Here is a 27,535-nt window from a genome sequence, read left to right as displayed (position 1 = left end):
ACTGCAGAACCTCTTTCATTCAATTTGTGAAAATTTATCAAACTGAATAACAAATTAATTGTGGCAAGAGTTCAGGACTCACTAGGCCTTTTCCAAGAGCCTATGTAATGTGGCCATTTAACCACATGGGGGCAAAAATGTAAGCCGAGTTAAGATAAATCTCCCATGATCTCATGCGAATATGTAGTTCTCTGCAGTATAAAAAAAGCTAGTTTTGTCAAGGAGTCTAGTTCAAGACAAGAGGTAAGCAACGATCAAAACAATGCATATTATTTTTCATTTTCGCTACAGTGGTAGCTTCAAGGAAGAAACACTAAATTGTGCCCAAGAGCTAGCCAGTTACTTTTAAGTTAGCTTGATAACTGATTTGACATTGTTCAGTGACCAGTTGCTAGCACGCTAGCGTACGTTACGTTAACTAGTTTCTAGTTGGCTAGAACCGCGGGAGTTAAAGCGCCACTTTCGAAAAGAGTGGCAATAGCTATTTATCTAGATGACTGGCTAGCTAATGATGACAGCTTTGCGATCTGTGTCCTTGCGATTTGTTTTTGTGCGACAGTAATCAGCCAAACAGTTGTTATGCTATCAACTAGCTAGCTAAAGTTACTCACCACTGTCATTGCAAGTATGGTCCCGGCAAGACAGTCAGCAAGTCAGCGGAACTATTTGTTTAGGGTACAATGTTGGGACAGTTTTTTTTACTTTGCTGGATTGCCTAGCCTGTATTCTGAGTCTGACATTCTGTCTTTGTTCTTTGATTAGCTACATTTCCAGGGTGGGTGGGGTGCTTGAGATGATGAGGCCAAGATGTCGAGGGCAGTGTTTGCAATCAAGCATAATCATCCCTCTCTGGCCTTGGCCCCGCGTATCCACAACAAAAGGTGGAGAAATCACTTGAGACCGAGGCAGTCTAGTTACCTAAGCGGTTGTCATTTGCACAAAGACCAGGGGAATTTAGGGTTACCATGGTAACAACTGCAATTTGTCCCAAGCCACCCACCACACCATCCTTACAACTGCAAGCAGAGGAGAGCACTGACAGTCTCTTCCCTAATGAAGTTGGTTCTGTTTTATGATTAATTTTTTTGAGCCAAAGCCTGTGTAGATGAGGAAGTGGATCGTGCTATGATGTCAATCTTTCATACTAATGGGATGATTTATTTAGACATGGATGGAGTGGAACAACCTGCAGCTCTCTAACTTTCCCTAACCTCATCTATCTATCTATCCACTAGGGGTGAGATGAATCCCTCTGCCCTAGCCCAGTCTGCCCCCCTGCTCCCAAGCCTGGACCCCGGGGGGACGGTGAAGCTGGGGGGGTCCGACATGGAGCTGCAGAAGATGCTGATCGACGAGCGGATGAGATGTGAGAACCATAAGACTAACTACCAGACACTCAAGGCTGAACATACCAGGTAACAGCCCGGGAGAAGTATGTGTGTGTGTGATGTGTGCACATTTCTATACATCTCCTCCACTGTGTTGTCTGTCCCAGGCTGCAGGATGAGTTTACCCGGGGGCAGGTGGACCTGAAGCGTCTCCTCAGTGACAAGCAGACTGTCCAGGAGAAACTGCAGCTGCTGCTGGCTGAACTCAGAGGAGAGATGCTGGACAAGACCAGGGAGCTGGAGGAGCTACGACTACAGGTACTGGAGCTAGTCCATAGAAAACACACCTACTGACCTATGACTACGCTAGTGTCCCTTTGTGTATGGCAGTGTTTACAGCAGTCGGTTTGTTTTGTAAGGTGCTGACCCCCCAGCGGTTGGAGCTGTTGAGGGCCCAGGTGCAGCAGGAGCTGGAGGGGCCTGTCAGAGAGCGCTTCAACAAACTAGAGGAGGTGAGCCTCGCCCCCCAGAACGCTTCTGTCTGTTCTCTAATGCTATTTACTGTTCTCTACTGCTCCTGGCTGCTTTTAACCACCTTTGACTGCCTCTGCTTCTGTTTTTTTATACTTTGTACTGCTTTTATCCAGCTTCAGCTGCTATTGATAGCTTTTTACTGTTTCTGACACTTTAGCTCCACCTGCTCTCGAACTGTCACAGCTGTAAGTGCCATCTCCATAGCAACTGAGAACTAAGCGTTGAATGTTTTTGAGGGCAGAGAAGAGTGGGCCATCACACTTAACACTGTCAGATTATTGACAATGAAAAAACAGTACATCAAATTAAACTTTCTCTGTTTCTCCTCCTTGATTATAACCAGCCCTCTTCTCTCTGTGTTCCCTGCAGGAGACTGAGAAGTACAGGTCTGAGTATAACAAGCTGCGGTACGACTACACCTTCCTGAAGTCTGAGTTTGACCACCAGAGAGAGGAGAGCGCTCGCATACTGGAGGAGAAGAAGATCCGCTTTGATGCTGAGGTGTGTGTCCGTGCGTGTGAGAGAGAATGTAAAAAAAAAAAAAAAAAAAGTGAGATCTGATATGTTTGTCTTTCGATATACACTACATTACCAAAAGTATGTGGACACCTGCTCATCGAACATCTCATTCCAAAATCATGGGCATTAATATGGAGTTGGTCCCCCCTTTGCTGCTATAACAGCCTCCACTCTTCTGGGAAGGCTTACCACTAAATGCTGGAACATTGCTGCGGGGACTTGCTTCGATTCAGCCACGAGCATTAGTGAGGTCGGGCACTGATGTTGCGGCGATTAGGCCTGGCTCGCAGTCTGCGTTCCAATTCATCCCAAAGATGTTCGATGGGGTTGAGGTCAGGGCTCTGTGCAGGCCAGTCAAGTTCTTCCCCACCGATCTCGACAAATCATTTCTGTATGGCCCTCACTTTGTGCACGGGGGCATTGTCATGCTGAAACAGGAAAGCGCCTTCCCCAAACTAATGCCACAAAGTTGGAAGCACAGAATCGTCTAGAACAGGGGTGTCAAACGTCCGGCCCGCGGGCCGGATCAGGCCCGCAAACGGGTTTAATCCGGCCCGTGAGATGATAAAAAAAAAAAAAATAATAATAATAATAATTTTGTAAAGTATAAAATGCGCTGCAATTTTTCAATAAAATAAACTGCTGTTCCAATTGCGTCCACTGGATGGCGCAATTGTGTTAAGCAAGCAAACTGTTTATACCAGGGCAGAGCAAGTAGGTCAAGCACGTGCAGCCAATGAGCTACTTTGTTTTGCCCGCAATATTTATTACGGCTTCTACTTTTAACATTATGTGCTTTGGCACCCTCATTGCCCCAATATGTCTCTGTCAAAAAAGAGAAAAGTGGACGCAGAGTACAGAGTGTTCCAAGAAAAATGGTCATCCTATTTATTCACGGAATTGAATGGGAAAGCTGTATGTTTGGTGTGTTCAGAGCATGTTGCAGTGCTGAAATAATATAACCTTCATCGCCACTATGTGAGTCTTCATGCCGACAAATATGACAACTTTCAAGGACAGCGGAGATGAGAGAAGGTGAATGAACTGTTGGCGGGTCTGAAGAAACAGCAGTCTGTGTTTACTCACAGCCGAGACATCAGTGACGCTGCAGTGAAAGCTAGCTACCTCATTGCTAATGAAATCGCAGTGGCTTCAAAACCATTTAGTGAGGGTGAATTTGTAAAAACGTGCATGATGAAGGCAGCGGAGATTGTGTGCCCTGAAAAGCGGCAGGCTTTTGCAAATATCAGCCTGACAAGAAACACAGTTGCAGACAGGATTTCCGATCTTTCAGTGGATTTGGACAGCCAGTTGAAGCAAAAAGTAAAGTCATTTATTGCGTTTTCGGTTGCAATTGATGAAAGCACGGACATTACAGATGTTGCACAACTGGCCATTTTCATCCGCGGAGTTGATGACACATTGACCGTCACCGAGGAGTTCGTGGAGTTGGTGCCGATGACAGATACAACGACAGCAGCTGATATTTTTACCGCACTCGTCGGCGCGCTGGACAGGGTCGGAGTGGACTGGTCCCGCGCTGTCAGCCTGGCTACAGATGGTGCGCCCTCAATGATCGGGAAAAAAGCAGGCGTTGTGAGAAAGTTCAGAGAGAAAGTGCAATCTGCAAATGGAGGATGTGATTTTTTAACTTTTCACTGTATTTTGCACCAGGAGGCTTTGTGTTGCAAGTCATTAAAGATGGATAACGTCATGAAGGTGGTCATCCAAACTGTTAATTTCATCCGATCCAGAAGCCTGAATCACCGTCAGTTTGACAGCCTTCTCAGAGAGAAAGACCACATCTATGGCCTGCCATACCACACTGAGGTAAGATGGTTAAGCCGAGGTGCTGTGCTGAGGCGTTTCTTTGATTTACGAGAAGAAATTGAACAGCTCATGGAAGAAAAGGGCAAACCAGTGTTAGAATTTCATTCCGCAGAATGGATGCAGGACCTTGCATTTATGGTGGATGTTACAGAGCACCTGAATAACTTGAACAAACAGCTGCAAGGGCGCAACAAAGTTGTCACGCAGTATTATGACCGCATACGTTCTTTCAAGTTGAAGCTGTCATTGTGGGAGATGCAACTTGCCGGTGGTGATGCAGCTCACTTCCCCTGTCTGAAAAATGTGGCAGACATGAAGTGGTTCAAAGATAAAATAACGGGACCGTTACGGGAGTTTGAGCAACGCTTTCAGATTTATGTTTATATGTTTTTATGTTGATGTGCTATTGTTTTTAATTGTTTTTATTTTATTTGTATATTTAACCTATTCTTGACTCTGTGGTTCTTGCACTTGTTTGGGGAACAGGATTTCATTATTTTTATCTACATTTCTGCCTGAGAAATGACACCCTGATATAGTTCTGTGATCTGTGAAACAGTTCTGTTAATCACTGAGGCATTGTGTGTTTGTGTGTTCTTTGTCCTCAGAACTTTCAAATAACTTGCGGTGTTTTATGATTAATAGTGATGTTGTGCTTTTGGACACTGTCCTCAGGCTCCAGCTTTATGTTTATATGTTTTTATGTTGATGTGCTATTGTTTTTAATTGATTTTATTTTATTTGTATATTTAACCTATTCTTGACTCTGTGGTTCTTGCACTTGTTTGGGGAACAGGATTTCATTATTTTTATCTACATTTCTGCCTGAGAAATGACACCCTGATATAGTTCTGTGATCTGTGAAACAGTTCTGTTAATCACTGAGGCATTGTGTGTTTGTGTGTTCTTTTTCTTTAGAATTTTCAAATAAATTTGACGTGTTTTATGATTAATAGTGATGTTGTGCTTGTACTATTTTGGACACACTGTCCTCAGGCTCCAGCTTTATGTTGTATGTTGATCGTATTAAAACAAAGAAAACAATCTGAAGTTGTTGTTTTTAAGTTATATATACCATGATTTTTCCGGTCCGGCCCACTTGGGAATAGATTTTCCTCCATGTGGCCCCTGAGCTAAAATGAGTTTGACACCCCTGGTCTAGAATGTCATTGTATGCTGAAGAGCTAAGATTTCCCTTCACTGGAACTAAAGGGCTTAGCCCGAACCATGAAAAACAGCCCCAGACCATTATTCCTCCTCCACCAAACTTTACAGTTGGCACTATGCATTCAAGGAAAGCCCCCGGGCCAAACCCTCCCCTAACCCGGATGACGCTGGGCCAATTGTGCACCGCCCTATCGAACCCCAGGCTGTAGTGACGCCTCAGCACTGCAAAGCAGTGCCTTAGACCGCTGCGCCACTCTGGAGGCCCAGACGTTGCTCTTCTGATATGTTGTGTGTTCAGGTATCACGGCTGGAAAGGGACAGAGAGGAGCTGATGGCCCAGTATCAGGGCACAGACCCGTCTAGAGATGGGAAACGCGTGGAGTCTCTGCTGAGAGAGAAGGCCCAGCTCCACCTGCGTCTGAAGGGCCTGGAGGCTGAGGTGGCTGAGCTCCGGGCACAGAGGGACAACTCAGGCCAGCAAGCCGAGAACGTGCAGCGCATCCAGGTCCGCCAGTTCGCAGAATCCCAGGCTGCAGCCAAGTCTCTGGAGGTAAGAAACTTGTGGTCTCGGTATGTCAGTCAATCTTTAACTGTTACTGTCACTTTGAAACTTAAGCTTCATGATGAAATAAATCTGTAGATGGAGTAAGTCCTAACTTAGGTAGAATGTCTTTACTGTGTGTGCTTGATTGATTTGTGGAATAATTAATACATTGATTGTGTTTCAGGCAGAGAGGCAGTCACTGCGCCTGCAGTTGGAGCGTCTGGGGAGTGAGTTGCAGCTGAGTCATGAACAGAACACCCAGCTGACCGGCAGACTACACAAGGCTGAGAGAGAGGTCAACACTCTCACCAGCCAGGTCAGTACCTATATGACCTCTGACCCCTAATCCTTAACCTCTAACCACAGAGGTCATCAGCCGTGTTACTCATGCCTCGCCTCTCATAAAAATAGGTATTTTTGGTCTTCTTTTTGTTGTTGGTCATTTAGTAGATGCTCTTATCCAGAGCAACTTACAGTCCCCACCATAACCCCTTTGCTGTGTGCTCATGCTAGTCTCTCATCTGTTTCTCTCAGATGGAGGGCATGAGGCACTCCCACAAGCTGGAGGTGGCCAATGTGAAGCTGGAGTGTGCCAGGTCTAGAGGGGAGGTGGAGAGGGAGAGAGACACACTACAGGGACAAATGGAAGGTAACTCCGCAAAAAAGCTCCTCATGTGTTTTGAGTATACATGTACTGTACATCACACTCATTTTAGTCTGCAAACTTAACTCTTTCCTTCAACTTTCTCTCTCTCCCCCTTCCTTTCTTCTCTCTCTCTCTGTCAGGTATGCAGTCTGATGTGGAGGTGTTGAAGGGGACGGTGGAGAGACAGAAGGAGGTGCTGGCTGAGAGGGAGAGGGATCTCGTCCGGAGGGTGCAGGCCGCTCGCGAGGAGGAGTTCCACAAAACCGCTACCGTGCATGAGGAGAAGTGAGGATCTCTCTCTCTCTCTCTCTCGAACATACATACACACTGTCTCAGACTACTTTGTTGAAGTTGTGTACATCGATCGTGTGTGTGTCCACAGGAGGTTGGTGGCACCTTAATTGGGGAGGGCGGGCTCGTGGTAATGGCTGGAGCGGAATTAGTGGAATGGTATAAGACACATGGTTTCCATGTTTGATGCCATTCCATTTGTGACGTTCCAGACATTTCTATGAGCCGTCCTCCCCTCAGCAGTCCACTGGTGTGTGTCTATATAATATGTGTGTGTGTGTGTCCTCAGGTTGGTGCTGGAGGATCGTCTGGCTGAGCTGGAGCAGCAGAGGGCGCTGCAGGATGCTGCTGCCAACGCCCAGAAAGAGGAGTGGGAGGAGCGTCTCCGTGGCGCCCAGCTGGGGGAGGAGTCTGCCCGTAAGGAATTGCAGAACCTCAGGTTAGTAAGAGGTGTGTTACTGTACCTGTGTATAGTATGCATTACTAATATACAGTATGCATGACCCTTTGTGTGTTAATGAGCCTTTGTGTTTTGCATGTGTCAGGACTAAACTGCAGCAGCAGGGCTCTCAGCTGGAGGAACTGGAGAGACAGAAGACAGAGAATGCTGACCTGAGACAGGTACTAAACTGCCTGAGGCTCAGCGCCTGACTGACATTCCATTTTTATTGCCCTTTCAACATTGATTGGCTAATGTTAATGTCCAAACAACATTGAGTTGACCACGTACCTGTCCCTCCCTCTCACAGCAGAACCACGAGCTGGGGGTGCAGCTGGGGACGTTGTCCCACTCCGAGGCTGAGCTTCTGGAGGCCAACCAGCGTCTGAGGGACACCCTGGAGAGGGCCCGGGAGGACCTGAGGAGCGCCCGCTCACAAGCTGAGAGGACCCAACACGAAGCCGAGAGGTACAACACATCACCTTTATACTGTGGTCTGTATACAGTATGGATATGCTGTCTATGTCAAGAGTAGGAGGAATAGAACAGTTAGAAATGATACTGTTGGAACCATCAAGTGGTTTCTATTCTAACCATCCTCGCTCTCTCTGCAGATTGGTGGAGGAGCGTCGTGTGGAGTGGTTAGAGGAGAAACACAAACTGCAGGAGATGGGTGCAGAGCTGCAGGAGAAGTACGGCCAGGCTAAGGAGAAACTACAAAGGGCCGCGCTGGCACAGAAAAAGGTACCTGCCTCTTTTCGCTACCTCCTCCTTTTTCCCATCCTTTTCCCCATCCTCCTTTCACCTCCATCTTCACTTTTCTTTCCTTCGTCCTTTGCTCCTCTTCCTCCCTTTTCTGATGTCTCTCTGACCTCTAAATCTCTCTCTGTGTCTTTTTCTAGAGGAAAAACATGACCGAGAACAAGGAGAAGAGATACCAGGATAAGATCCAACTACTGGAGGCTAAGATGGCAGAGCTGGAGCTACAGACCAGCTCAGCCAATAAGTATGTATATATTCTTACTGTGTCTGTGTCTGTTAATGACTGTGTGTGTGTTTTAACACCAATATGTGTGTTCCTCCCCAGGCGTCCCTCCTACACAGAGGAGCATGCCCACCTCAACAGACGACTGAAGGAGCTGCAGCGCCGACACAGCGAGTTCCGACGCCTCCTATTGGGCAACCAGGTGACCTCTGCCACAGGCCCCGCCCTCATGACCTCCACCCCCGGCCTCGGCCCTATCTCCATCCTCGTACCCGGGTCTGAGGGGCCTAGCCTTCACGTGAGTACACTGAAGCCGGGTACATTCTCATATACCTCATCACCTTGGTGATGGGCCAGTCTCAGAGTAGGAGTGCTGATATAGGATCAGTTTTACTTTTAGATCATGATGAATAACATTATGTGGACAGGGGGGGGTCTGGTCCTGAAAGGAATAGCTAGGTGAGAGCATCCTGTCAGGCTGTATCACCGCCTGGTACGGCAATTGCACCGTCCGCAACCGCAGGGCTCTCTAGAGGGTGGTGCGGACAGCCCAACGCATCACCGGGGGGCACACTGCCTGCCCTCCAGGACATCTACAGCACCCGGTGTCACAGGAAGGCCAAGAAGATCATCAAGGACCTCAGCCACCCGAGCCATGGCCTGTTCACCCGGATAACATAGAGATGGTACAGGTGCATCAAAGCTGGGACAGAGAGACTGAGAAACTGCTAGGCCATCAGACTGTTAAATAGCAATCACTAGCCGGCCTGCGGCCAGTACCCTGCCCTGAACCTTAAAGGCGCTGCATGGTCATTCCGACGTCTGCATTGGCCATGCAGCATTTACGGTGAAATGGCCTCTGTAGAAGTCAGGGCATTCATACTTCTTGTGCTTCACCAAGCAGCGCAGAGCTGTTGTGAAGGAAGTTGTCAAGGAAGTGAGTTTGTGTTTATAAAGGACCTCCTGCCCTCACCTACCGTCAACCAATCATGTCACTGCAGAGCTATACGGAGCCCTCCGCATTGTTACAAAATTTGAGAGACGCACGGCGATATGGTACGGAGCTCAAGTTGGCCTCTGCGTGCCTCCCGAGGCTCCGCAATTGCGTCACACCATCCATATGGTGCCTCTGACCACATTTTCGGATCAAGCATAAATTGGCTCTTAGAGACTGCTGCCCTATGTCCATAATCATTTAACACTGGTCACTTTAATAATGTTTACATGCTGTTTTACTCACTTTGTTTATACTTCTAGTCATGGCTCATGCTATATAATTTTTCAATTTTTCTGGATTATGTGTCCATTTCACTGCACCTGCGATAACATCTGCAAATCTGTGTACTTTTCTGTCCCTCCTCTCTCTCGCTCAGGAGGAGCAGCACCAGAGAGAGTTATCACTGCTGCGTCAGAGGCTGGAGCAGTTAGCCTGTACTCAGCAGCAGCAGATGGAGGAACTGGGGCCTCCCATGGACAGGAGCAGGGGCTCTGGCCTGCACGACTCTTGCCCTGATCTCTGACCTCCCCACTCGGACCCCCAGAGAGTGAGCTTGACCTTCACCATAAACTATGAGATATAGGATTTATTACTTCCTAAAAGTGTGATGTTTGGTGATGTATGATCCTATTCTAATTTAATCAGTGAGATCTCAAATATTACATTAAAAACATTTAGATTTTATTGGCACAAAACTTATCAAATGTAAAGAGAAAGAACTACATGCATTCAATGTTTACATTCCTTGGTGAGTAGCGGTACTGGAGTCCTTCCATGCCTTGACTGTTGATGCCTATGTAAAGAATGATTTCAATGGCTAACAAGTGACTTCCTCAGAGTTTTAATTGACTGTTGTGAGATTTGTATCAAATGTTTACACTAAGGCCATCACTCTGAAACTTTAAAAGCGTGATAGTCCCAAAGGCATTCTGGCTGAACAAGAAATGGTTTTATGTGTTAAAAAAGGTTGGGTTAATGGCTCTAAAGAGCTGTGACTTGCACAACATTTATACAACTTTTTTGTAATGTTATTTCAAGATGTATGTGTTTTTGTATTTGCAATTCATACAAATAAATTTGTATGACTTTTTTGTGTGAACCATTAGCACTAGAACCGCTGAAGTCTTCTTTAGTCTTTCAGCTTCAGTTGAGGAAACAAAAGTCCCAGCTTCAGAATAAGAGTATATTCCCTGCTTCTGGATAAATGTCTGGCTGGAATTTGACCTGCTAATTTCTGCCATCATTTGGTTCATCCCAGTAATCTGAAAAGCATCTCTCGTTTTCTTAAAAAATTGTAAATCTCTATGTAGTCTCCTGACATATTAGTCTTTGAATAGCAAAGCGGGGTGGACATCGGTCCTTAGAACAGCTTTCTGGCCTTCAGCATGTCGAAGGGGAGGGAGTGAGCTCAGTTCCAGGAACAGCTCTTGAGGCTGTCAAACAGGCTCTTCACGTGCTGCAGTTGCTCCTTCAGCTCCACGGGGGCGCCATTCTCATCCAACTTCAGTTTAATCTGCCAGGGAGACACCACACATTCAATTGTTTTGTTTACATGTGGGCAAAAAAAAAAAGGCCAGCTTGTGTCCATAAATTTAAGACATCAGCCAGTAGCAATATGCCACAATGGGGGATTATCAATCCACACTAGGTCTAGGCATATGTTTAAACTCTATGTGGCATAGGTATGGTCAGCTGCTATTGTGGAGCTCAAAACAGTAGATCACTACAAAATGAAGAACTGAAACCAGCCTAATCACCACCCCACATAGAAGTGGCATAGGCTGTGTTTCATGCTACGCTACGCTATGCTCTGCCACTGCAGTTCTCATTTCCCACGAACTAGGCTTTGTGCCAGGCAGCTTTACAGTTACACAGTGATCATGTGATGTTGGCCTGAACAACAGCTTTTTCAAGATTTTTAATCCTGGTTGAAGTGATTAGACAGTGCAGGGGAAGTGTGAAGTTTATGGGAAAAATCATGAATGCCAATTAAGGGGCGAGCTAGACAGATGGACAGACGGTTTACCTCATCAAAGTACCGCTGCATGTATTTGTAGAGTTCACGGAGGGCAGCTGATTCATTGAATTCGTTTTCATGTTTCTAATGAAACAAAAATATAAATGTAATGTCCTTAAAGCACAATATCAAAATAATTATTTATTAGAAAGCCGAACCACTAGAGGGGCAGTACCTTTGACTCCTTGTGCAGGAACTCCTTGAACTCAGCGCTGCTGATTGGTGGCTGGTCCCTGACCTGCTTGTAGTAGGCCCTCACTTCCTGCTTGTACTGAGCGATATCTTTGGCATAGAGCAGTTTATTGGTTGGGTCATGCTGGAACAGAGAGAGGGTAGAAGAGTCATGTCAAATCTAGGTGATAGGTGTCCTTACCTTTTGAGCTTCTAGCATTGTCAATGCCAGGTATACTAAGAGGCCTGCAAGTTATGAGACCGGCATTATACCTATCGCAGACATTTCCATTGGCTGCTGAGCGTTTAACTGACATTTTTCGTTTTTAAATAACTAAATTGATCGACATCGGTTCAATTATTTGAATTCCATTTCGTTTGTTTTTTTCTGTGAGCTCAATGCGTAGTTTCTCTAGCGATAAATCAGATCAAGCCTGATCTGTGCGATGTAGTAGGGAGTTGTAGTTTCCAACAGGCCAATATTCTACATAGTTTACTGCAAAAAACGTAATTAACTACAATGACAATCCATTGTGATCATACTTGTCCTGTATTTGGGAGGCAGACACAAAAAGGGAGATAAGAGAGACAAGCAATGTTGGCGCTAATTTTTTGCGGCACTGAGCAAATTTGTGGTATTGTGAGTGGAAACGTGAAAGCTTTTCAAAGACCGCTTGAAATGTAGCCCACATGTTTTCTGCTCTTGTAGGAAGCAGTACTCCCCATTGCTGACCTATACTTATCTATAACTACGCTAACTGGCAAAGAATATGAACAAATGTTCACATGAGCAGCTCTGAACTGACCTTAAAAACGCATTCATTCACTAGCGGGTGATTGAAAGACCCCTAGTGGGCTACCCACCAATATAATTCTACTCCATGGGGCTCTGCCTACAACAAAATCACAGCCTCAATCTTACAAAGTTAGATTTGTTTGTTGCATTGAAAAGGGGCTGATATAATGTTGAATCGATCACAGAAAAAACAATCTATATAGTGCAAACTAATGAGGTGAACTCAATGAAGTTCTATCTCTTGCGTCTCTGCGGCCTGGCATTTCTTCTGCGCAGCAGTCCTGGAGGAGGTGCGGGCCTAGCGTGTGCAGTTTAGAGGGAACATTGGAGACAAGACGATTGAGGTATCTCTACCTGAAAATACCTGATCTAAGTGATTGATAGTTGGTATTCAGCAGTCATAAAAGTATGCCTTATTTACTTTGAAGAACTACTAACATAGTGATTTTGTCAGACCGCAGCTCTATACATTTTAGTCATTTAGCAGACGCTCTTATCCAGAGCGATTTACAGGAGCAATTAGGGTTAAGTGCCTTGCTCAAGAGCACATTGACAGATTTTTCACCTAGTCGGCTCGGGGATTAGAACCAGCTACCTTTCGGTTACTGGCCCAACGCTCTTAACCACTAAGCTACCTGCCGCCCATAGAGACGAGATGATGACTGGGAATGAAATCCTAAAGTCATCAAATAAAACAGATGTATTAAACAACTGAAATATATGTTTAAAGTAATGTGAATAAATTATGGTTAATAAGTGATAAGCAGTAATGGGTGGTCACTGCCATCATGGAACTTTTATGAATTGTTTTATTCTGTGTTACAGCATTCAACCCACATAATGCATAGCGCATTTAATGTATACAAAAAAAATATATGAAATCGAAAGCTGGCACCTGGGTTCAAACCTACAACCCTGTGCTTATCGGGGTGAGATTCTTGCACCAGAGCCACAAACTATTTTTGTCTATTTGACATTGACAGTTGCAGAAACGTACAAGAAATTAGGTTTGAACCTACAAACACTTGGCCGCTAGACAGGGATTTAACGATTGGACCACTGTCTCCTTCACATTCTTTACCCGGCTCTTTGTATATTTGACATAGACAATTGTGGAAACGTACACAACAGCACAAGAAATTAACTTTGAACCTACATCTCGGGTGCAAGGCAGGAATTGAACCACCGACTCCTTCACATTTTCTACTCTTCGTATATTTGACGTTGAGGTTTGCGCAAGAGATGAGGTTTGAACCACCAACCTCTGTCTGTTACATGGCTCCTAGTATATTTTACATTGAAAGTTGTGCAAAAAATGTTTGAACCCGTAGATTAGCATGACAGTTCTTGATGACATATGCACTCTACTAAGTTTGAGGGTAGCGTTTTAACAGTTGAACCACAAACTCTTTTTGCATATTTGACATTGAGATTTGCAGAAATGTACACAAAAGCACAAGATATGAGGTGTGTTAGTCATTATATTCTGTGATGTCTCTGTCCTGGCCCCACCTTGCCCAACTGTTTCTCAGCCAGGGAGAAGGAGTCCATGAAGGCCTGGGCAATGACGGACAGACAGCCGTCCAGGGGCGGGGTCTTCTCCATGTCGAATACAAACTGGGGGTTCTTCAGGATGTTCACCCAGAACCGCAGGGGCAGGCTGGGAAGGAGCAGGACAGAGGACCAGTCAAACATTCTATCACTATCCCAATACAGTGATTAGTGGCTTGAGTATTGAATTAGTAGATACAACACATTGATTGGACATGAGGAAAGACATTAAGAAAGATGGATTCTACTATAAACATACTCAAACAGGTGTACTATCAGGGTCATATTCTTTAGGCATCAAATGGAAGAAAACACTGAAAAATAGAGGGACTACTTGAACTTGTCCAATAAAACGCTCATTCGTTTTCCATTGCAAAAATGTTTTGCTACGGTGTGACCTAATGAATATTACCCAGATGAACACATACCTGTTGGTTTTCCAGATGTGTAGTACATCCGGGTCACTGATCCTCTTGTTCTCTCCCTGGGCGTCCAGGAAGTCAAAGAAGTACTTGATGGCAGGCGGGGCATTGAGGTTAGGGGTTCCCCAGATGGTTCTGAACAGTTTTTCCACAAACGAATGCACAGCCACCTGAGGAGGAAGTGGATGGTTTATGGCCATATATAATGTCCCTTACACTGAAACTGCACTGACCGCTCCAAGCAAGCCACTTTAGTACCTATCCACTTTTTTTTGAAAGCAATGTTCATAAGGGAAATGAGAAGGGAAGGGAACTGTTACACAGTCACTGTATGCTGGATCTCACATAACTGCAAAGTCTAGACATTTCCATCTTTCAGTTAACCATTTATCAGAGGACAGTGGCAGGTTGAAAGGGGTTGGTTTGACAGGTCAGGATGTAAGTTAACAGTGAGTTCCTCTTGCCTTGGTGGAGAGCAGCTTGGTGAGGTACACTTCCTTCAGTTTCAGCTTCTTCCTCTCCGGGTTCTTTTGGTCCTGATCAATGTCAGGGTCAATCTGGGGTCAAAGAGCACTATTAATCAATCAGATCAAACGCACATCAGGGACAACTAATTCAGAGGTCATGTTGCCACTTACCAGATGGAAGTACTTTGTGGAGTAGTTCTGATCGTCTGTGAAAAATACACAACAACGACAATTGTACTAAATAGCTTCCTGGTTTCTGTTAGTTTTTTTTATATAAGCAGACACAGTTATGTGGTTTTGCATCTCACTTGTGTTTCACATCTGCCATATAACAATTTTAGAAAGAGGGGGAGGGTAAATGTGGACCAAAACATGTCTACTTTAAACGCAACTTTACTGAGGGATGTTTGTTTTGTTGAATGTCGTTTTTTATGATTTGTATTTTTAGTTTGTGCATTTCTTATACACCCATGCTGCCTTGATTGAGTAATTGTTTGTCACGCAGGGCTCCCTTGTAAAATAGACCTTGGTCTCAATGGGACTCCACCATGCCAAAATAAATAAATACAATAAAACTTTGACAAACTCTGTGCACACGTGTGGTAGTGTGATGAGCATTAACTATGAGCATGCGCTTGTGTGTGTGAATACTGTTGGTGTGTACTCTGTGTGTAGTGTAGGCATTCACAATAGTGTGATGAGCATGCGCTTGTGTGTGTGAATACTGTTGGTGTGTACTCTGTGTGTAGTGTAGGCATTCACAAAATGCCCCCCCCCCCCCACACACACACACCATTCATTCCCTGTTTAATACAGTGTGAGGTGACGTGTACAAGGTCCACAACTCCAGGAGCTATCGAGGCATGGTGCACTGTAGAATGGCAATCTCTGTTGACACCCTTACCTTTCAGGCTGCTCTGAGGACTCAGAGGGCCATGAGTCTTAGAGAGCACTTTGATGGACGCTCCATCCGGTACCTGTAGAAACACACTGAGTTAGAAGGTCGATAAATGCTGAGTTACCAGCTTCTCAACCAGCTGGTAGACCTAAAATACAGTGATGTTCTACAGTGAGACGAATAACGAGTACAGGAGTTCTAATCTAATTGTGGTCTGGTTTGACCTTGTGACACGGGCAGCTCAGTCCTACCAGCCAGGCTGCCTTGAATGGAGCTAATACTGCTTGTTAGTAGCCTTGAAAACCAGGCTGCAGAATGAGAGCAGTACACTGTACTCAGTACTCTGATTCAATTTCAAGGATGTTCTAGCGAGACCCTCTACTTATAATGTGCTTATAAGATACCTGACGAATTTGTGCATGTGGTTTGGTGACATTAAGCAACAATTTGATAACCTAATCTGTCTAGTTATTACAACTACCTAGGACTAGATTCAATCCGTACCGCTGAAGATCTGCGTATCTTCAGCGTTAATAGCGCGATTGAAATGTAAAGGTATTTCCCGATTGAGCCGACATATGCAGGGTTTACCGTGAATGCAGTCTCCACAAACACAGGAATGTTGCCTTTAAATGTAAATCTCGCTATAGCGCAGATCTTCTGCGGTTGCGCCACATTGAGTAATACTACAGCTGCAAGTGATTGGACCTTTAATCTGCATTTTTGCAGTATAGGCCTTCAACTACATGTCAATTTCTTTTTTTTTTTTAACCTCTGTCCAATATGGTGATAGGAGATAAAGAGAGAGATATTGAACGTGAGATTAGGCTTATTTCCTGCATCAGGAAGCTTGGTAGTGTTCTCTAACCTTGTAGTGCTTGAGTGTGTTGAGCATGGTCACTTCTCCTAGAACCTCTGAGCTGGCATCCACCTCCTTTAGTGGGACAAACCTTCCATCCTTCTCATACTCTGCAGAGTTAAAGAAAGAGAGAGAGAGAAGTCATTATAATGAACATTTGAAAGCCATTCCTTTGAAAGAATGTATGATCGATCAATATTTTTCATTTGAGGTATGCATGATTTTAGAGTCATAATTCTCGTTAGCACTCATCACTCTTGCATTCTCTCCTAATGTCTTGGACACATGAGGTACTACAACTGACCGATGTGTATCTGTCTGATAGGGGTGTTGTAGGGGAAGCCAAACTTGGTCTTGAAGGCCAGGAGGATCTTCTCCTTGACCTGCTCCACTGTGTCACAGTCCAGAGCACTGACCTCCAGGGGCTCACTGACCTCTCCGTCTGTTCCCACAGCAAACAGCACCTGTAGCCTCTGATGGGGGGGGGGGGGGGGTTGGAATCAACAGACACACATACATCATGATGTAGGCTATTTAGAAAATTACATGTGAAATTAGCTCTATTCATCAGTATGGCGAACAACTGAAGCTAACCTTCATACCAACTGTCTTTCTATTTGGGTCAGGGAAACCACACAGTTAGCTAAAGCTTTATAAAACCACATGTCTGTGTATATCACTTGATGGACTTCATTAAATTCAACCTATACACTACAGCGATAGAATAGATGGAGGATATCTTGTGTGGTGTCGTCTCTTGTGATAAATACCTCGGTCTAATTTCTCTGTTATAAGAAACCACTGAGCAACTGTATATTTTGCTTCAGAGAGACTGAGGCCATATCTACTAATAGCTTCCTAAAAAAAGCTATAGCTTTTCCTGTCAACATTGCGTGTGCAACTGTCCCAATCTACAAACCACAGCACAAAAATACTAATTAGATACATTTACACACATGCGCCTCGAGGTTAGGCTGAATACAACCAACAGATAACTAAGAAGACCTGTTTTTGTTGAGGATCTTTATGAGGTAACATCACTTTCATTTTTGCCCCAGCATATTGAGAGATGTTCTTTGACAGACGAGCTCCTCAAACCACAACTTTTTCTGGTAACAAACAAAACAACCACTTCAGTTCCTCCTTTTTCTGCCAACTACCCCTGTTGCCATGCACTAGATCCAGGAAGGGTGTGTGTATGTGAAGGTGAACATTTGGTGTGTGCTTGTGCTGATGATGTGTGTGTGTGTGTGTGTGTGTGTGTGTGTGTGTGTGTGTGTGTGTGTGTGTGTGTGTGTGTGTGTGTGTGTGTGTGGTACCATTGTGGTGAAGTCCTGAGCCTGCCACAGTAACCAGTCTTCGTTGAGTGTGTAGAGAGCCTTTTCTGTGACTGAGTCCACTGGGCCTTTAGACATCTGCTGGGTCAGAGCACACACCAGCAGGAAAAGGGGCTGGCCCACGCTCTCCTGTTGGGACACAACACACACACACAGCTCAGTTAAACACACACAAACCGGTATTCACATGTACAATTAGGTATAACTCATTAACATGCACTAATATGAAAAGTTACAAAAACAGACACTCATTCACATAGACACTCAAACACGTGGACATTTATTAGATCATTTTGTTTTTACTGTAACCTGACCATAATGACATGGAGGCTAATAAATACATACAGTGTGAACTAATAAGGCTTTGCTAGAAGCAAGAAAATAACTGATATAGACAGACAGACAGACGGACTGACCCTGAGGAAGCCGTAGAGACAGACAGACTGACCCTAGAGGAAGCCGTAGAGACAGACTGACCCTTGAGGAAGCTGTAGAGACAGACAGACTGACCCTTGAGGAAGCCATAGAGACAGACGGACTGACGCTGAGGAAGCCGTAGAGACAGACGGACAGACCCTGAGGAAGCCGTAGAGACAGACAGACAGACCCCGAGGAAGCCGTAGAGACAGACAGACAGACCCCGAGGAAGCCGTAGAGACAGACAGACAGACCCCGAGGAAGCCGTAGAGACAGACAGACAGACCCCGAGGAAGCCGTAGAGACAGACAGACAGACCCTGAGGAAGCCGTAGAGACAGATGGACATCCAGTTGGTGAGCAGCTTCTCCACGATGGACTCAGTGCGTCGCAGCATGAGTTTGGGCTGGGAGTTACTGGGCTGCTCCATCAGAGCCCTGAGTAGTTCCTCCATCACCTGGGTCAGGTAGGGCAGGTCACCGTGGAGGGACACGGTCAGCAGTGAGGCCACCGCACACCTTGTAGGACACAACATACATCAGACTTATGACATCTCTATTACCTGCTATACACACCATACCTGCTCATCCATAATGACTTAAACGACACCTAAACCATTTCTACTGTACTATATGCCTTAACCTTACCTGTCGTATATCCTATACTCCAACCAACTAAGTCACACTTGGCCTAAATTGTGTCCTGTCCTGTCCTCACTGACTCACTTCTCCTTGACGTTGAAGTTCTTCTGCTCCTCCAGAGCGTGGACGAAGGAGGTGAGGAACACCTGATCCCGGATCAGTCTGGACAGGGCCTGGGAGCTCTCGTCTGGCTGCACCTTCACCACGTCCTGACCACAGGACAGATGTTAGCTACTTATGGAAATCGCTTACATCCTCCGTTTCCCTTTCAGTCATTGATAAAGTAATGTTATGGCAATCAGACGAGCAGATTTCAGTTCAAATCAAATCTCACCTGGCCAATGTCTTTGATACAGGAGGTCATTACAGGTCCACCCTAACAGAAACAATAGGACAAAGTACGAACATAACACAACCTATCGGTCCATTTAACACAACATTTCTTATTTTAAAGCAGACTGTACTAGGTATGCTGTATTGACTCTGTTCTGTGTTCAGCTCCTACGTACGTCAGGGAAGAAGATCCTGGAAGCAAAGTGCTTGTAGTCCAAGAAAGGGATGGCTCCAACGTTCTCAATTAAATCACACTTTTCTGTCTGCATATCCACAAATCCTAGAGAACAGAAGGTTAAGTAAGGGTGTTTGTTTTTGGTGTAACTGTACCGTATGCACTGTATGTGTGTGTTGCATGTGGGTGGAAGTCATGGGCCTTTACTTTGTTAAATCCATTTCATCATGCCAATTTGGTGCATCAGTGAGTATGTGTGCGTGTGTGTGACTGTCTGTGTGCGATTGAAGAATATAAATCAAGGTCGGTGTGTCCACGACGACTGACCTTGTCTGATGTCGTTTCTGATGTCACACTCCAGCCGTTCCAGCTGCTTGTCCATTTGTGCCGCCATTTTCCTCTGTTTGCTGTAGGAATACCACACCGCACCTGGTCAGGACAGGACAAGAGCTTTATTCACACACACCACCACCATACCTAAACCTATGGGCCCTGTTCAACCAAACCTGGTCAGAACTCATTTCAGAACCCAGAACCAGATCTTGTGTGCCAGCTACTTGATTGGACATTTACAGTCTGTCATGAGACACTAAGTCAAAACAAAGTTGATGATGTTGAATACTGACCCACAATGACCACAATGATGATGGGTATAAGCACAAGGATGATTAGCATTGAAGGTTCAGCTTGTTTTAAAAGGTTTATCGTGACATTTCCAACTGTTATCTGAAAAACAAACATCATAATGCATGTTAACTGTAAAATACTATTTCCAAGGACAGTTCTGATTTTGAGTTTCCAAGAGCAACTAACAACATTTTTTGATTTATCTGAATAATATTTTTTACCCTCAGTGACTTGATGTTAGCGCTGGGAGTGTTCTTTATCTCACAGATGACAGAGTCAGTCCTGTTGCTCGTCTCTTTGGGGTCCATGACACACTCTACATACTGGTTCTCCTCCTGAACACCCAACACTGAGATCTCTGCTGTGGTGATGTCCAACTTGTCAGCCTTTTTCTGAAATAAATAAAATATATATAGTGTTTTGTGTGTGTGAGTGTGAGTGTGAGTGTGAGTGTGAGTGTGAGTGTGAGTGAGAGAGAGAGAGAGAGAGAGAGAGAGAGAGAGAGATTGTAACCAAATAAGGAGCTGTGGAGAAAAAAGAACTGATGAAACAGAATACTTTTCTAAGAATTGCCTCTTTATGAGTGAGTGAGTGAGTGAGTGAGTGAGTGAGTGAGTGAGTGAGTGAGTGAGAGAGTGAGTGAGTGAGTGTACTAAGTACATATGGTGGTTTATCCGTGCCTCCATGCATGTGTATGTGTGTATACCTCAATGGTGACACGCAGGTCTTTTCCTGTCTTGATTGCAGTGTAGTTGGTGAATTCTGGGTCGGGATGGTAGGTGAGCTGTGATGAGCAGGCCAGTGTCTGATTGGCCACTCTCAGAGACACAGTGGAGGTGACTGGCTGGTGAATGTGTTCAAAAGGAGGTGTGTGGTACCACAGAGACTAAAAACACCAACATGAATTAGAATACCTTAGATATTGAGGCCACCATGACTGATTTCTGTGTTGTGTGAAAGTTTGGTGAGGTGTGGCAGTGTGCATGTTCATATTAGGTTACTGACTGGTTAAGTGAGAGTGGGTGAAGACATGATGCTTAGTCAAGAAATCAATTAAATCAGTGTGTTAAGATGCCTACCCCTGAGCTATAGTTGGTTCGGATGGTCTGAGGGGCGTGGTCATGAACAACCCCCTCCACAAACTCCAGATGGGACCCCTGGACCATGATCCTCCTTTTCCCACTGCAGGACACATAGGAAATCAACCAATCAGAGGAGGGTTGTTGGTCACACCTAGAGAGCTGATGGGATTGTCCTATCAGCATTATTTGAATAAGCCAGAAGAAAAAACACATGCTTTTACGAAAAAGGTTGTAACACAAAAAAAAAAACATTTCACAGAATAAATAAAGTATGACATGGTCCATAAAAACTAGCTAGCCAAGCATGAAGAATGACAAACATTTGGTAAATCTGCTTTAGAGAGCTACCAAAAGCAAAAAGGGAAGCCAGTGCTGAGCAGCTGAGAGAAAGTGGGAACTGAAACAATCTATTATAACACCGTTGTATGAAGCAACTTCTGGGAAGTGGCCCACTTTCTTTCCCCATCAGACAACACCATAGCCAGTAGCCATATATGGAAAAGAGTTACAGGCATGCTTCTTAACCTCTGTATAGCTTGTGTGCGTATGTGTATATAATAATTCTGATCATATGTGGGTACCTAAGTGTGTGTGTGTGTGCGTACCTACGTGTGTGTGTGTGTGTTTTTACCTATACCAGGTAGTGCTTGGCATTAGCCCAGTGCAGGATGGTGAGGACATATAGGTGACAGTGGCCTTGCCCAGACAGCGACCATCTGTTAGCACGGCACACACACTGACAGAACCTTTGTCTCCACTGGGGATGTGGAACGTCAGACTGGACCCAGTGTGGTTCCACACAGGAGACCTGACCATGTGATACACACACTACACAGGTTAGACACACACTTTACCAAAACACAGTGATAAAGCCTTGGGCTTTCATGAGCGAAGTGAGCGCCAGTGAAAAAACATCAAAATCATTGTTTAAAAGCATTGATTAAAATAATCCATTTTTTATTTCTCTCAAAAAATGATGTCTGCATAAAATAGAAAATAAATCATATTCAACCGATTGTCCACTTTGACTCACTCCTTGTGACTGCAGTTCATGTCCCCTTGGATGCGAACCCTGATCACGTGATCCAGGTTCTTCCCAGTCATCAGGGCGTGGTTTCTCCCATGGAAGGACAGAACACTGGGCACTATGGAGAAGATCACTGGCTCCTAACAAACCCACACAGAGACAGACACAGACAATATTTCTGATAGACAAGTGATACTAAATATGTGTTTGTGGCCCTAGGCTTTCTCTTTAGTTTTATTGAATAATGATGAGTGACAAAGTTAGAGGCATAAATATCATACCCCTAAAAAAATGCTAACCTCTCCTGATATTGTAATGTTGAGAGGTTAGCATGTCTTGGGGGTATGATATTTGTGCATCTGTAACTTTCTCCCTCATCATTATTCACGATTCATTCAGGACTATCTGTAATTATAGTAGCATCCACATTAATGTAGAAGTGTTTAGAAACATTCTATTCTTATTTACAATAAAAGTGACTCCAAAATTACTACTACCCTGGGGCACAATCACAATCCCCACTGTAAGAGGTATGATGACTTGACTCAGAGACAAATACTCTATTCACAAACATCTTCTTACTATATTTAACCTTTTTCATCCATGTTATTCTGGTTACGATAAAATCTTTATTTTATAAGTGATCTAAATGTAGGATGCGTAACTACAAAAGATGCCCAGATCTATGAATATTGCTCCGTATAACTGAAAATAGTAAAGGGTCTGAATACTATTGTAAATGTGATATTTCAGTTTTTTATTTTTTTTATAAATTAGCAAAAATGTATTAAAACCTGTTTTTGCTTTGTCATTATGGGATATTGTGTGTAGATTGATGAGGAAAACAATATATTTAATCAATTTTAGAATAAGGCTGTAACGTAACAAAATGTGGAAAAAGTCAAGGGGTCTGAATACTTTCTGAAGGCACTGTATGTATGTATGTATGTATGTATGTATGTATGTATCTTACGACACACCGTGTGAACAAAATTGAACATTTTGTGGTAGTGTATGGGTTGTCGTGAACTATTTCAGAGCTGACCATATACAAGAAAGCCTTGTCCTTGTCACATTTCATAAAACACGTCATTAGCTATTTGATAGGTACTTAGCATGAAATAACTGTGCCTGCAATTTTCTGAGACTATGTCACTGTGAAAATCCCAGACCACTTCAAGTCCACTCTGTGTCACATGCAGACACCGATGTGCACACACACACACACACACACACACACAAACACACAAACACACACACACACACACACACACACCTAGTTCCCTGTTCTGAGATCAAACTTCCTCATAATGGACAGAAAATCCACTGAGAGATGCTGATAAAGAGGAAAAAGTGTTGATCAGTATGATGGACTTACAGAGTAGTTCATCCCTGACTGGCTGAGTCTGCACACATCCTGGGGAAGGAAGTGAGAGAGGGTTAATGAACAAGATACAGGAACAAACATGGGTGAAGAAGTTGCGAGATGAACACCCTTAAAGAAGAAGGTGTGTGTGTGTCATACCTGTATGGGGTCTGAGTTGGCAGACCTAGGTGTCCAGGAGCAAGCATCATTACTCCAGCTACATCCAGCTGTCATGCACTGAGAACACCTGAGAGACATAGAGAAAGGAACAAGAAAACTACAGTGAATTTAATCATAAACATGTGTACCATCTGTTACTCATGCAAAATATGTACTAACAAATATATAACATACAGAAAGGCAAGTGTATAACACAATCTGCCCAACATATCTTTTAAAAGATTTCATTATGGTAAATATTGAAGTAGGTCTAAACAAGTAGGTCCCAAACAAGTAGGTTCAAACATAGCCATATCAAGGTGCTGAGGCGTAGCATGACAGATTTGGGATTTCTGACTAACAGGGCAGAGGTAGGTGGTCCAGTGATGTCTGAACAGTCAGTTAGCATTAGTTTCTCAGCAAGGTTCTGCTTCCCCACTCTTATCTTCACTGTGACATTCAGACCTACGTGGAAGAACACAGGGAAACAATCTCTAAGCAAGATGCTCCATTTTGTCATTGAGAAATCTACAGGAGAGTTAGAAGGTGAAAGGTTACTGACCTTCAGCAGGAAGCTGGTCGATGGAGAACAGACAGGAGCATCGTGGCAACGCTGGAGCGGGGCTTGTGCTGTTACACAGATTACCACGTCCTATAAGGAAGTTACAGGCGAAGGCGAGACTTCCTGTCCAATTCACATTCAGGTGGACCTTGACAGTGAGTGTGATCTCTCCACTGCTGTTCTTCTCCACCTGGTAAGAGACCATGTTCTGTTGTTGGGAGTCCTCAGAGATGGAGATCCAGGCTGAAGGCTGAAGGCAGTCATCCTGAAACGAACATCTAGAACACATCACATGGAGGGGTCAAGATGAGCAGGTTTAGGGTGATACTGATAAACAGGACATAGAAGTATATCCACAGAAAGTTTCATCTATATTGGCAAGTTTATTCTAAGAAGCTGTGGGTGATGTCATTAACACAGACAAACCAGACAACTCTCCTCATTGAATGACATTGAAATGACTGGCACTGCTTATCTTCATAACAATAATTAAAATGTACATTTTAGAAAGGAAAATGTGATATAATAAATACATCTCTATATAGTGTAAGTTGTAGAAGTGTGTAGTTGTGGTTCTTGTGACTGACCTTGACGTACTGTTCTCAGACTCACACCAGCCACAGAAGGGGTCCTGAGCAGACCAACAGTCCTTCAGACTCTTGTGTTTACTGCACTGAGCCACAGGCACACGCATCATCTAGAACAAAACACACAATATTATGTCCTGGGTCCTATTTCAGAATGGTTGTACAGTATAATACTTGTCTCTGTGTACAGTAGAACTTACCTGGTTCCTCAGTGCCATGTACACATGTTTGCGGTCCACGGGATCCAGGTGCATCTTGGGAAACACACTGCGGTCGTCATCTGACTTGTAGAGCACTCTGGGACAGGCAGGTTTGTAGGCCTTGTCTACAGCAAGCTGACACGGGACAAAAAGTAACACTTTAATAATGCACATCTCTCTGTAGAGGTGACATACCCCACTAACAAACCACAATACACACATTTCTCTGTCAACAAGAGTATTAATTTGATGATGATGATGATGATGATACATGATACACTAATAATCATTGATGTGCTGTGGTGACCAATCCCCTGTCTGGTTGTGAGTATGTACTGCATGGATGTGATATTACCGTAAGAAATATACAGGGGATTTGCTGCTAGGATTATTAGAGCTTTCCAGGGACAACACTGCATGAAGGAGACTATTGTGCCTAGTAAAGTTACTGTGGGGTTTCTCCAGGCTAATTTAGACCTCAAATTCCCTCATGTGAGCCACGTTTGGTAGAAAATGCTGTAATTCTGTTGTATGGGTATCTGTGTGTTCAAGGGAGAAATAATGACATGAGAGGGGTGTTACGAGGCCAGTGTGTGTGTGTGTGTGTGTGTGTGTGTGTGTATGTGTTAAGAGTTCTAATAAATGTGTTCCACAGACCTTGATGAGTTGTCCGTCTCCTGTCCCGATGAAGAACACCAGCCAGGAGTTGTGTCTCACTGCCAACACTGATGTCATGGAGCTGTATTTAAACAGCTCCGCCACTGGCTGCAGGCCCTTGGTGTTCCGCTAAGAAATTAGGGTAACAATATTGATAGTGTCTTTGCTATGGTGTTGGTTATAAACCATATATAAAATCATCATCATCATCATCATCATCTCACCAACCTCTCCACAGACTTGATAGCAGAAGTCTGGGTCTTTGTATTCGAGTTGACGCCCTGCTGAGGGGCTGATGTCATAGATGGCCAGCATGGTGTTGATGGGGTCGCTTGTGTTACCTGCCGTGAACACACCTGCCCAGAGCACCTGCCCATTGGGCCCACCAGAACCTGGAATCACAGAGGAAGACAGGAGCCGCCGGCGTTCCATGTTTCCACAGCATTTGAGTGTCGTACCTTCGAGGGACTTCAAAGTGGTTGCTTTATTGTTCTCGCTCTTGAACCAAATAAGTCGAACTTGAGGCTCTTTGGGAACGTTCGAGAACACGTAGATGTGTGAATTACTCTGAAAGCCGTCCACAAACTGAATGTTCTCTTTGTGTCTGGTGTAAATATATGGATTCTCATTATCATCTGAATCAGAAAAGATTCCCCCTTTCTGACTATCCAGTGTATTCCGTAGGACAAGCGACCGATCAGAATTGGGACACGCTTTATGCACACGACTCTGCAACCTTCCAGCCATAATGTAGGAGTTCTCCCCGACATCAACAATAAAAGCAATGGTTGAATCTCCAGGGTCCAATGAACCCACTTCAATATCCTCGGAATGCACAGATTTTGAGATTTCGTTGAGATCGAGTATTTCACAGTAGCCGCATTTTGCGGTCCCACAGGTGATCAAGGTCTTGTTTTTGATGAATGGCAGTAAAATGTTTACCTTAAATGGATACGTTTCATCAGGAGGTACTTCTTGGTTAGGATTATCCCTGTTTGTAACTTTGGTAAAATCATGGTTCAACTGGTAGAGTCGGTCATCGGTAACGACGTATACCGAGCTGTCACCAATGGCAAAGTCGCGGACGTCTCCATCAAATGTCTGAGTCTCCTGGCCCCGACCCCATTCCACACAGGCGAGGAGAACCCCCCAGAAAACAGCCCTCATCTCGTATGTCATGTAGTCAGTCAAGCCTGAGAGGGGTACATGGTGTAAACCCTTCTGCGCCTCTGATGCCACTGTCGTACTGTGCCGAAGTTCAACAGGAGGTTTGCGTAAAAGCTGGATGGATGCTGCAACTAGGGTTAACTTGAGTTCCTCTGGCAGTTATGCTCTGAAGCTCAGACTTCCCTGTTTAAATCTCTACTGAGATAAGTCATTTGCTTCCTCCTGGTGGTGAAAATATTGCGTTAGGCCTACTACGCTATCACTAGAATGTACTAGACAAATGAGGTACACCACAATCTACTCACATACCAGGTGTTGAATTAAGATTTAGTTCAAATTTGATAGGTGACAATCACCTAAGAAAAGTATTATATTTTTTGTGGTTCTAGTTTTAAACAGGCCTACCGATTAATCAATCAACACACAATACATGCAACAAAAAGTGAAATCTTGCACTATGACGATACTTTTTGAAACGTGTACACTCACATATTCAACTGTCCCCTCTGTGTATACTGCAGAAGAAACCTCTGTAAAGGTTTTTAACTTTGGACCAGAAGATGGCGATCTAATACCAGTAATAATAGATCCCAAACGCAAGTGGCCTCTGTGAGGCTATGGTACTTCTATCTACCTCATGTTAAACCAGGATTTAAAGTGCTACTCCAGTCTCCAGCTTCTTCTTCCTGTGGTTTTCCGTCTGACTAGATCCTTTGTTGCTGTATTGCTGCCTTTCAC

The 27,535-nt window shown here is 44.3% G+C and overlaps 2 protein-coding genes across 2 annotated transcripts; one reads left to right on the top strand and one right to left on the bottom strand.

The window, feature by feature from the left end:
- Positions 1-183: 183 nt before the first annotated feature.
- LOC311139409 (centrosomal protein of 83 kDa-like) lies at positions 184-10,384 on the top strand. Its single transcript, XM_084174280.1, has 16 exons — positions 184-243; positions 1,236-1,415; positions 1,496-1,646; positions 1,748-1,840; positions 2,232-2,363; positions 5,677-5,928; positions 6,107-6,238; positions 6,457-6,571; positions 6,709-6,853; positions 7,149-7,298; positions 7,405-7,480; positions 7,609-7,766; positions 7,913-8,042; positions 8,201-8,304; positions 8,386-8,581; positions 9,657-10,384. The coding sequence occupies exons 2-16, from the start codon at positions 1,243-1,245 to the stop codon at positions 9,801-9,803; spliced, it is 2,154 nt and encodes a 717-aa protein (XP_084030406.1). The 5' UTR covers positions 184-243; positions 1,236-1,242; the 3' UTR covers positions 9,804-10,384.
- On the bottom strand, positions 9,863-26,886 carry LOC311139407 (plexin-C1-like). Its single transcript, XM_084174278.1, has 30 exons — positions 25,859-26,886; positions 25,631-25,759; positions 24,974-25,108; positions 24,774-24,883; positions 24,187-24,464; positions 23,987-24,089; positions 23,625-23,712; positions 23,478-23,516; positions 22,106-22,239; positions 21,704-21,880; positions 21,070-21,172; positions 20,697-20,876; positions 20,212-20,382; positions 19,990-20,089; positions 19,691-19,792; positions 19,365-19,468; positions 19,190-19,231; positions 18,940-19,064; positions 18,534-18,732; positions 17,781-17,927; positions 16,766-16,934; positions 16,471-16,571; positions 15,609-15,681; positions 14,876-14,910; positions 14,702-14,794; positions 14,244-14,407; positions 13,777-13,924; positions 11,473-11,613; positions 11,307-11,381; positions 9,863-10,793 (listed from the first exon to the last, which is right to left on the bottom strand). The coding sequence occupies exons 1-30, from the start codon at positions 26,807-26,809 to the stop codon at positions 10,689-10,691; spliced, it is 4,521 nt and encodes a 1,506-aa protein (XP_084030404.1). The 5' UTR covers positions 26,810-26,886; the 3' UTR covers positions 9,863-10,688.
- Positions 26,887-27,535: the final 649 nt, after the last annotated feature.

Source organism: Coregonus lavaretus, assembly GCF_964263955.1.
Source record: "Coregonus lavaretus genome assembly, chromosome: 13".
Taxonomy (NCBI): domain Eukaryota; kingdom Metazoa; phylum Chordata; class Actinopteri; order Salmoniformes; family Salmonidae; genus Coregonus; species Coregonus lavaretus.
Note: the sequence above shows the minus strand (reverse complement) of the source record. Positions and strands in the feature narration are given on the sequence as shown.

Coding starts and splice junctions, on each gene's coding strand:
- LOC311139407 (XM_084174278.1), bottom strand. CDS start 26,809: ATGACATACGAGATGAGGGCTGTTTTCTGGGGGGTTCTCCTCGCCTGT. Junction 19,469..19,690: donor CAGAAACGACATCAGACAAG/GTCAGTCGTCGT, acceptor TCTGTTCTCTAG/GATTTGTGGATATGCAGACA. Junction 10,794..11,306: donor TGCAGCGGTACTTTGATGAG/GTAAACCGTCTG, acceptor TCTCCCTGGCAG/ATTAAACTGAAGTTGGATGA.
- LOC311139409 (XM_084174280.1), top strand. CDS start 1,243: ATGAATCCCTCTGCCCTAGCCCAGTCTGCCCCCCTGCTCCCAAGCCTG. Junction 1,416..1,495: donor CTCAAGGCTGAACATACCAG/GTAACAGCCCGG, acceptor TGTCTGTCCCAG/GCTGCAGGATGAGTTTACCC. Junction 2,364..5,676: donor AGATCCGCTTTGATGCTGAG/GTGTGTGTCCGT, acceptor TTGTGTGTTCAG/GTATCACGGCTGGAAAGGGA.